At 44.3% G+C, this 10275-nt stretch overlaps 1 protein-coding gene and 1 long non-coding RNA gene across 2 annotated transcripts in view; one reads left to right on the plus strand and one right to left on the minus strand.

Moving 5' to 3' along the window:
• Nucleotides 1–8071, minus strand: part of LOC136430778 (myosin-7-like) — a 13303-nt gene extending 5232 nt beyond the window's left edge. Inside the window, exons 1-16 of the mRNA XM_066421723.1 lie at nucleotides 7871–8071; nucleotides 7035–7178; nucleotides 6307–6463; nucleotides 5588–5615; nucleotides 5265–5469; nucleotides 5008–5071; nucleotides 4642–4743; nucleotides 3491–3733; nucleotides 3017–3285; nucleotides 2620–2790; nucleotides 2165–2480; nucleotides 1837–1910; nucleotides 1371–1561; nucleotides 925–1194; nucleotides 491–746; nucleotides 79–225 (exon numbers count right to left, since the gene is read on the minus strand). Of these exons, the coding sequence (XP_066277820.1) occupies nucleotides 79–225; nucleotides 491–746; nucleotides 925–1194; nucleotides 1371–1561; nucleotides 1837–1910; nucleotides 2165–2480; nucleotides 2620–2790; nucleotides 3017–3285; nucleotides 3491–3733; nucleotides 4642–4743; nucleotides 5008–5071; nucleotides 5265–5469; nucleotides 5588–5615; nucleotides 6307–6463; nucleotides 7035–7178; nucleotides 7871–8071 (2838 nt within the window). The remainder of the gene's footprint in view (nucleotides 1–78; nucleotides 226–490; nucleotides 747–924; nucleotides 1195–1370; nucleotides 1562–1836; nucleotides 1911–2164; nucleotides 2481–2619; nucleotides 2791–3016; nucleotides 3286–3490; nucleotides 3734–4641; nucleotides 4744–5007; nucleotides 5072–5264; nucleotides 5470–5587; nucleotides 5616–6306; nucleotides 6464–7034; nucleotides 7179–7870) is intronic.
• Nucleotides 1–9790, plus strand: part of LOC136430793 (uncharacterized) — an 18623-nt gene extending 8833 nt beyond the window's left edge. The window contains exons 3-4 of the long non-coding RNA XR_010754938.1: nucleotides 6536–6751; nucleotides 7930–9790. This is a non-coding gene — a long non-coding RNA (uncharacterized lncRNA). The remainder of the gene's footprint in view (nucleotides 1–6535; nucleotides 6752–7929) is intronic.
• Nucleotides 9791–10275: the final 485 nt, after the last annotated feature.

The following is a 10275-nucleotide window of genomic DNA, read 5'->3' on the forward strand; positions in this document are numbered from 1 at the left end:
TTTTTCTACATTGCTAACAATTTCAGTTGAAATGCATCTTGGTCTTTACATTTCGGATGGCGAATGTATGAAGCACACCTTGCGCTTGGCAGCGCTAAGCGAGGTATTCTTAGACTCCTCTTCCTGCAAGAGCTCTTTGTAGTCAACAATCTTCTGCTCCAGGTCTGCCTTGTTCTTGATCAGGTTCTCTGCCCTGTCGGCGATGTCACCCGTGTTGGTTTGTTCCTGTGAATAATAGTGCATCAGACTGATTTTTGTGTACATTTTGGCATGTTATGATCTGCCGGGAGTTTGACTGAAAGACATGTGACCATGCCCATTCCTGAAGTGCAAAAAAATGCCGTTTCCGTCCAGAAAAGACAATAATTTTTTGGCATTTTTTGCGAGAATAGAGTTTCAGCAGTGGGGCTTACCCCACGTGCATTGTATTTTAACTTTTAACAGAGGCATCTTTTTCAAATCAATGTGTATTTAAAGCACATTTGTTTACCGAAGACAGTTGCCCGGCGAGCTCATTCTTCTCCTGCTCGACCACGGTCAGCTTCTGCTGGATCTCGGCCATGGTGGTCTCCTCCTTCTCCACTTCCTCCTTAAGCTCGCCCAGCTCCTCTTCCTTGGTACGGAGATCCTCATCCGCCCGAGACTGGGACAGCAGTGGCTTAATGGTGCAGAACAGCTTCCACCAGTCCCAGTTGCGCAGGCTCATCCAGTTACGGACGTTACGCTGAAGCATCTTCAAGGCAGCCCTATGATAGGATTTTTCAAAGAAAGGACATTAGGTGTTGACAGGAAAACATTGGTTCAAATGCTTGCAACATTGTAGGTGGAGTAACCTTTTAGGATATTTTTACAGCTTTCGGGTAATCACATACGATATTAGTCCTCCAATTCCTTTGTAGATGTGCAATAGTTAGCACTGGGCACCTCTGGTCCTGCAGTACTTGATAGGCGAGGCGCTGCAGTTTTCCGCGGATGCGCTGCTGAATCACAGTAATGATGACAGCCAGCTTGGCGTCACGGATGTCCTCGAGCTTCGCCACTTGGCCGGCCTTGAAGAAAATCTTGGTTGTGCCGACACCGAAACACTCTTTCGCCAAGCCGGACTGTTCCAAGAGCTTGACGCAGCATTCTCTATCGTCTTCAACTTGCTTGGCCATGACGGGATTAAGAGGCTTGTAGCGCTGCCTGAACTCCCTGGGGACGAGGCACACCAAAACACGTTTTAAATCGACTGATATCATGTGAAACCTAGGATAACATGTACTCATTACAATTTAGGATTTAGCCATTACGGCCGCATAAGAACCATATCATGGAACATCAGTTCCATGGAAAACTATGGAAAACTCAGGGCAATAAAATTCCCTTACTTGAAGATCATCTTGTTGGGGAAGCCTTTCTGGCAGATACGGATACCCTCGAGTACACCGTTACAAGTCAGCTGGTGCATCACCAATGGGTTGTCCAGCACACCTGCAGTCTTGATCTCGTTGGGGATGATGCAGCGCACGAAGTGGGGGTATGTGATGTGCAGAGTGGCCATCAGTCTAGCCAGCTGCTCCTGTAGTCAACAGGATGAAGAAACTAAATTCACTTCCTGAAAATATTGTTTCATTACAAGGAAGTTTACAGAATATTCTAAGCATGAGTAATAGTGATTAAATAGACAAACATTAAGAGAAAAAAAGATTTGTAACATGTGATGAGCAAGAAACGAATTCTTCACGACAGTTCTCAATCGATACATAACACGAGTACAACGCCTAACGAAAAAGGCCGTGGGTGCTGTGTTAGCATACTGTTGATAACATTATGCCATTAATCTTTTTATCATACCCTGTGGGTTGCAGAGGCTGTCTGGAAGGCTCCACCCTTCTTTCCCTTTCCACCTGCTTGCTTCTTGGCGGGTTCTGCGAGTAGAAATTTTATCGTTTAATATGTACAGTGAATATCGTTCCTATGTTAGGATGGTAAACCTGAGACACACACGCTTTCCATGGCAAAATAGGAAATATTAAACCCGCTTGTACTTTGAGGCTCCATGACTCCATGGTTCAATGACAGCGCGTAGAAAAGCTCTAACAGTGTATGGAAAATACCTATGGGTTAACATGCCTGGTGATTGTTAGACATTATTGTGTAAATGTGCATAGAGATTTCTGACCTGCATCTTCTGCAGTTTGGAAGTTTGCCCAAAGTTCCCTCAGCAGGTCATTGGAAGACCTCTTGAAACAGGCGACCACGGTCTCATTCACGGGGTCCTTGTTCTTCTCCAGCCAGCCGCAGATGTTGTAGGTAACGTTACCGGCGTAGTGAGCCAGATCGAAGTGACCCTCGTACTTGGGGATCTTGGGCTTCTTCGGCTTCAGGAAGCTGGTGTGCTTGCCCAAGTGCGCGTCACGCAGCTTGTCGATGAAAGTCTTGTCGTTGGACTTGGGGAACATAGTCTGCTCCTCCAGAATGGCCAGGATACCCAGAGGCTAGATGCAAGGAAAATACGTTTTGAATCGTGATTCATTTCAAGAAATCTAAGGCTAATATCACACCATCGTAAAGCGGCAATCGCTGATCATCATGTGTTGGACAAACTTAGCTCGCCTTCTCCTTGTTGTTGCTCACCTTCTCAATCAGGGCAAGGGTTTTCGCCAAATCCATACCGAAGTCGATGGTCTCCCACTCGATTCCCTCCCTTTTGTACTCATCCTGCTCCTCCACGAACATGTGGTGGTTGAAGAACTGCTGCAGCTTCTCGTTGGTGTAGTTGATGCAGAGCTGATCAAAGCTGTTGAACTATGGAGAGAAAATCGATTATATAAGGTTGCTGTCAAGAAGGCGTGACTAAGGCTCAAAAATAGTCGTTTATCTGCCGTCCGTACCGAATACAAGAAAAGGGGCCAAATGTTTACAAACGCGAATGTTGTTATTGCTTTACATTTCTTGCTTTAAAATATCGTGAAATCAGCCTTTCTTTGAGGTACAAATGGTACACTTATATTTGTTATATAAAGATGTACACCTCGAAAATCTCAAACCCAGCAATATCCAGCACACCAATGAAGTTCTCTCGGTTAGCCTTCGTGTCCAGGGTGTCGTTACAACGCTTGACCAGGAACTTGAAGATCCTGTCATAGACACCCTTACCCAGGGCACCGACGGCGTAGGTACACTGGTTGCAGGTCTGGCCCTTTGACACCCACTCGTTGCCGACCTTTACCCTGGGCTTGAGAATAGCCTTCTGCAGCTCACCGCTGTTGAGGCCGTACAGGTAGCACATCTTGTCAGCAGCTGTACAAAAGTCATTATAAGAGTGGGCGTGATTTTGTTACTCAATCTGATGCGTCCTGTTTAAGGTAGTCTCTGATAGCATTACCGTCTAAAGGAAGACGTCTTCCATTCAAACTCGTGTTAAGACTTGTGTGAGATTAATAACAGAAGTTCAGCTGCAGTAGGTTGTCGGTTAAAGCTATAATAAGCATTCTTTTCGACTCACACTCAGTGCCGTCACATTCAGCCTGCTCCTCCCTCGGCTTGGCCTTGAACTTCATGCTACCGAAGTGGCACAGACCTCCCGTGAGCTTGTAGATGCTCGTCTTCTCATCTTGGGTGAATCCCAGCACATCGAAGGCCTCGTCCGTCAACGTCATCTCCTCCTTGTCGTCGACATTCTTGATGACCTTCTCTCCCTTCTCCAAGAATTTATAGTCGTGGGCGTCGTTGCTGATCATGCACATTTCTGTAAGATTCAAGATTTCAGAATCAATATTTTTTTAAACTAAAACATTGGCCTTTACTTAGCTATCGTGAGCTTACTCCCCATCCATTTGGATATGCGACCTTGATACGTTTACCGATGCTGTTCTAGTCATCATCACCATCATGGTGTTCCCCCAGATGACCCCGCGAGGGGCAAAGAAGGGGGGAGGAGGTCCCAGGCTAAGGCGGGCAGGCCTCCAGCCTGGCACAGTACGACTCAACGGTGGGAGCCGTCACTACCTTGCCAGGAAGTGCATTCCACTGGGGGATAGTGCGGGGGAAGAATGAATATTTGCATGTATTTTTTCTAGCGTTGATTGTTTGATATTGAGAGTATGACTCCACCGGGTGCGTCCCTGAGCTGGTTTCAATAGACTGTCAGTGTTTATAGTGATATGGTTATTGACTAGTTTATAGAAAAGGGTGAGGCGGGCGGTCCTCCTCCTTTCGGAGAGAAGGGGCCTCTGCAGGTCATTGAGCATTTGTGTCATGCTGCTAGTCCGCCGGTAGTCATTTAGGATCACACGGGCGGCCCTGCGCTGGACGGCCTCCATCGCCTGTATCCCTTTGGTGGTGAGCGGGTCCCAGACGATGGCACTATATTCCAAGTGGGCCGCACAAGCGCCTTGTATCAAGTGGCCTTGACCCAAGATGGGCAGTGGGTCAAGCTATCGTTCTGCTGTTATGGTGTGCTGGCTCAGACGTATGAAGTGGTGTTATTCAAGCACATCTTGTCTATTTCTGACATTTCCTGATCATGTGGTATTGTCTTGGTGAAACAGAGTAACAGCCATCTCGTCAATGTGATTTGATTTCTACCCGTGACGGCAACGAAGCTGGCGAGCGGCGATGTTTATTGGAAAATTGCATTACCACACGCCCACTTACTTGTGACGTCTTTCAAGCCGTTGGACAGCAGCTGGTAGAAGATATGGTATCCACGCTCCATACCAGGCAGCTGCTCAATCACACGCACCTTCTCCAGCAGATCTGGATAAAGCAAAAAGAGTACGGGACTTAACACAACATCCAATACAATTGTGATCACTGTCCGGGACCTTGTTATGATGGTATTGTCTTTACAAAACACGAATTGTTATAATTACAATTAAAAACTACATACTGTACTGTGTAACTGTCATATGATTTTCAAGTCAAGAAAAAAGGAAGGTCATACAATAGAAGTATGATTGTGGTTTGTTTGAAGTATATAGTTTGCAATTTTGTACATTTTTAGGGGACACAAGTGCTTACATGACTCAATGTCTGCACCGGCCAACTTTCCCTTTCGATTGAAATGGATCCTGATGAATTTACCCTGTATGGAGAGAGGAACAGGATACAACAATTGTCACATTGATGGCAAACTTCATTCTTTGCTTTCCAGGGCTAGAATTAGTTAAACATTGACGGGAAAATAGTTAAATTGAAGATGGAAGTACGACTTTAAAATGTTCAAATAAAGCTCATGATTTTATGTAACTGTTCCAAGAAAAAAATGGAGCACTTACAAATCGGGAGGAGTTGTTGTTCCTGACGGTCTTGGCGTTACCAAAAGACTCCAGTACGGGGTTGGTCTGCACGATCTGGTCCTCAAGGGTAATCTTCTTCTCTTCTTCAGCCCCTTCCTTCTTGGGACCGCCCATGGCAGCTACCAGGGCGAAGTAGGAGATAACCTTCTTCGTGTTCTCAGTCTTACCGGCACCGGATTCGCCACTATGGTCAAATAGATTGTTCATCAATTCCGTGCCAATTTCCTCATTGAAGAGTCAAGAATCTCAATTTTAAAAAATCCGTAGCCACACAATTGCTTAGGACAAGGAGGAGTACTCACGTGATCAACATGGACTGGTTCACCTTGTCTGCGAGTCAGGGTAGGCAATGTAGGAAGGAATAGATCAAAATCGTCAGGTCGATTTTCCACTTTGCTTATAAGAAAGGTTAACATAGTACCTTATGTTGTATCATACATTATGTAGTGCCTCATGCCCCGGAAAAGAGGGTTGACGAGCCAAGTCCATCTCTCTCTCTCTCTCTCTCTCTCTCTCTCTCTCTCTCTCTCTCTCTCTCTCTCTCTCTCTCTCTCTCTCTCTCTCTCTCTCTCTCTCTCTCTCTCTCTCTCTCTCTCTCTCTCTCTCTCTCTCTCTCTCTCTCTCTCTCTCTCTCTCTCTCTATATATATATATATAGATAGATAGATAGATATAGATAGATAGATATAGATATAGATATAGATATATGTATAGTTGTGTTTACAAACAGAGATAAGTCAACTATAATGATTGCAATCTTATAACAATTTCGGATAACCACGATACTTTTTTCATACAAACAGATAGCCTAAATGACATGTACATTTTGTAATAGATTGTGTTCGAACCTTTTTTTTACTATCCTTTGTCACGCCAAGCATTACTTCAAAAGCGGAGGATGGTTATGTATCACGATTGATCCCCATACCTTATAATAATCGGGATCATTTGGGGTAATCTATTGTCTGGGTGGTGATATTTAGGGTGGTTCTGTTGTGATGTTGCTTTGTTGGTTAACTCACCGATCAGCATGTTCTGGTAGGCGTTGTCAGCCACAGAGAACAAGTGAGGCGGCATCTCCTGACGCCTCTTGCCACGGTACATGCCCACAACCTCCTCTGTGTAGAGAGGAAGGCGCCTGAAGGGGTTGATCACGACGCAGAACAACCCGGAGTAGGTCTGTAGTAGTGGAAGAGAGAAGTAAAGAGAGCGTTATGTAATATTTTCATGTTCACTTCTATATCCATGCAGGCCAGAGGCAAGAGCGGAGTGGATCTGGGATTTCATCACTCGAGCTTCTGCGATCGACACTTCACCATGCTCTTCAATGAAGCCACCATACATGCCAACCCCGGATGACTGGCGAGGCTTCTCGTGTTTCTGATTTAGGACTGTCACAACTCGACCCCGCCGGGCCCACAATGCTGGATTACAAGCGTGTACGAAACCCACTCCCCACGGTGCAAAGTGAGTATCTGCCATTGTTGAATTTTCAGAGTAGATTCTATTGTTGCAACCATTGCTATTGTTATATTTTCTCCGCGCTTTGCAGTCCTCCCGCCTGTGAAATCTTTAGTCTTGATGGAAGCTGGAACTCTTTTGGGAAACAGCATAAGGCAAATTTACCAAAAGGTTCCCCTCTGCTTAATGCTACGGTCACATTTCCAAACCGGGGCCCGACCGGGCAGTATACGGGAACGAAAAGTATTTCCCGGTTTGGAAATGTGACCGTAGCTTAATATGCACTTACGTAGATCATGCCGTTGGCGTAACGGTCCCTGAGTGTCGCCAACACAGAGGCGTCGTTCAGGTAGGTCATGTTGGCCATGTCCTCGCAGCAGAAGAACTTTGGAGGATTCATCATCACCAACTTGTCCTTGGCATGTTCCTTGGTCTGTGGACATTGAGAACAAAAACAAGCTTGATAAGATTTAACCTGCTACTACCAGTAATGTGTCAAAACCATCGTTTAGAGTTTGGACAGAAAATTATACGACATAATTGACAGTTCTATTATTGGTCGAAAAATGTACATTATCATTTAGCCTCTGTTAACATTAGATAAGATGTTGTAAAGAGATTCCGTTATGAAATGTGTATTTTGTTAAATGATACGAAAACAAAGTGCTCTTTTTCAACGCGGAATTTATTTTATAACAGTCTGATCGCATTCCAAATTGATCTCTGGATGTATGAGCTCATCTAATTGCAAAAGATGGCTACATTCTGTCCTTGTCATTTTGTTTGAATGTACTAGACTAAGTACTATTTGCCAGTGGAGGTCAACTGTCATCAGAAACCCCATTTGACCTTGGGGTCGGGGACTATTACATGCCAATCTATCCTTGCATCTGAGCGGAAACAGGAACATGATACTTGAAAGGCATATGATATTGCAGATACTGCTACAGATATGCTATCTTTGTTGAAGATCAACCAATGTCAGAGAAGCGCTCAATTTGGTACAATTCAGTTTTTCCTGTTGTATTATAGCTATTAATTATCAGAATTAATATTTGTGTGCGTAACAGGTGGTTATCTTTACGAAGTAGTATAAATGTTTCAATTTCTAGTCTCTAAATATACCTGTCCTTTCGGCAGCTGAACCGTGACCTTTCCACCTTTCTCCTCCTTGATCTCCACAGCGATGTACACGTCTTTGTCGTCCGGAGCCCAGACGTTCTTCTTGGGATCGTACGGCGCGGAGCGGAGCTCCATCATCAACTTGGTGTCACCGAAGATGTAGACCTTAGGGTCGTCGGAAATCTTATCGGATTTGGGCGGCATCTTGGCTCTAGTTCCTCTCGGCTACGGACACAGAAGGAAGGAGTGGCACGCCGACTGGGCTGAACGGGAGAGACAGAAGATGAGTCCGACCAGCTACAGCTCTGGCCCTGGAGGGGGAAAGGGTACGGAGCAGGGTCAGAAGTGGTCAGGGAGGAATTCGATACATGTTTTCTTTTGCCAATGGATATTAAACGATTTTCTGTTGGCATTCCGTATTTTGTTAACCCAGTTTTCGAGGAATTTCAACAATATGCTATGCAGTTATGAACAAACTTGAGTCGAATGGCCCAGAAAAAAATTTAGAGAAAGCCTTAGTCATACACCAATGTATACATATGCATATAACATGTTACGATATCACACAACTAAATATGAGTTTAAACAGAGGGCATTAATTCACCAGTGAAACGGTGTGGTTGAGAATTGAGAGGTCTCACCTACCTTATGGTCGAAAGCTGTCGGAATAGCACGGCACAGGCGACTGCCTTTATAACCGATTAAATAGCAACGGTAATCATAATCCGCTTTACTCTGCAAGACCATTGCACGATTTCTATAGTATAAGCTCTGATTGGACGATAGATGTAACATGACATTAGACTTCTACTATTCCACTTGTTATTTTGAGGAACAGCTGCCGTATATGATATTTAACCTTCATCGCAAACGTCTCCACAGGAGGTCATGAGGAATCAAGTAATCCTTTCCAAGCAGCTTTCTGTAATTTACAGACACCAAAAGTAGCTGGGAAAGACAACGTTTTTTCTGCATTTTCGTAACCGGTCTGACTCGTGGTAGGCTAATGTCTGTAGAGTGCGGAGTAAGGGTTCTAATTGCAGATGTGTATGCTACATGTCGTTGCTAGTGAACTTGGCATTTGAACTTCTGCCTTACAGTTTATGTCTCTTTAAAAGAAAACCAAGACAAAATACGTTGCCAAAGGTTATCCTACATTGGAAGCGACTACAGAGCCCAATATAATTATCTTACTCTTACTTGTAATTCGTCTTTCATTGAATAAGCTGTGTCAAAATTATACGATCAATTTTCTAGAGTTTATCATACATACTGAATGTTTCCATGAATGTTATTCACTCCCTCGTTTGGAATGAGAAAAATATGTAGAAACACCCTGCCTCTCTCGCCCTCATGAATATCAATCACAACCCTATACTCCAGAAATGCGTCTACTTTTAGGAAGACCGTGTAGTCTTCCGTCAAAAGAAAACATGCTTCGAATTCCTGTATTCCTGAGTCAGGCGCGACCCTAGGGATCCCCCAGGGGACGAGACTGGAGGTCATCATGTCGAAAACTATCTAGTTCAGCAGCGGTTGCAAAATTTTCACCGACCCCAGGGGCTGCATCTGTAGATGTATGACGTTGAAGATGGATCTTCCGTTCCCGCAGTACAAGTGGGCAGCGAGCGTAGCAACGCGAAAGCAGAGTGAGTACATAATTCATTTACTTGTCCGCCTTAGCAAGCTCTACGAGTCGGTCTTTTCTGGAGGCTTACATTGTGCTTGTGGAAGAAACCGAGTACAATATTAGAACTGATACGCCATCAGAAAAACAAACATTATAAGCCCCCCAAAAGAACTCGCAAGCCCTGGTAAGGAGGCGCTTCGGTGACAGTCTGTCTCCTTCCTCGGGCAATGCTGACTTGCACTGGAGCTATAGGTGACTTACCAACCTGATGAAAATATTAACCGATATCACTAGTCGTGTTGTTGTGTTTATGGGTTTTATTAATGACTGGAAAGTGCAGCCTTTAAGATATTCCCGGAGTAGGCTCGGAGTGATCTCACCGTTTATCCGTTGCACCTGGCTTTGAAGAATGAATAACTGCAATAACTTCATTCAAATGTTATAAAACATACCTAAAATTAACTTAACTAGCAGTTCTCAATGAAATTTTAGGCTGAATGTTCTGCAACACTAACTAACTAAGTGCAAGATTGTCATTTTGTAAGCTATGCTGGGTTTTCAATAACGTGCTGTGTACAGAAATAGACCAACCCTGGCCTGCATCCTAAGAAATGCTTCATAAAATGTAGAAATCTAAACGTTTGAAGGATCCAATCTCCCCTTTGTCCAACTGCTAAGTTTGATGGACAGTCAGGATCGGTCAATTGATGCTTGCAATGATGTCCTACAGCTTTGTTCATGTAAAATTTTAGTTCAAATTCTTTGCATTGCATTTTAG

The sequence above is a fragment of the Branchiostoma lanceolatum genome, chromosome 1 (genome assembly GCF_035083965.1).
Source record: "Branchiostoma lanceolatum isolate klBraLanc5 chromosome 1, klBraLanc5.hap2, whole genome shotgun sequence".
Taxonomy (NCBI): Eukaryota; Metazoa; Chordata; class Leptocardii; order Amphioxiformes; family Branchiostomatidae; genus Branchiostoma; species Branchiostoma lanceolatum.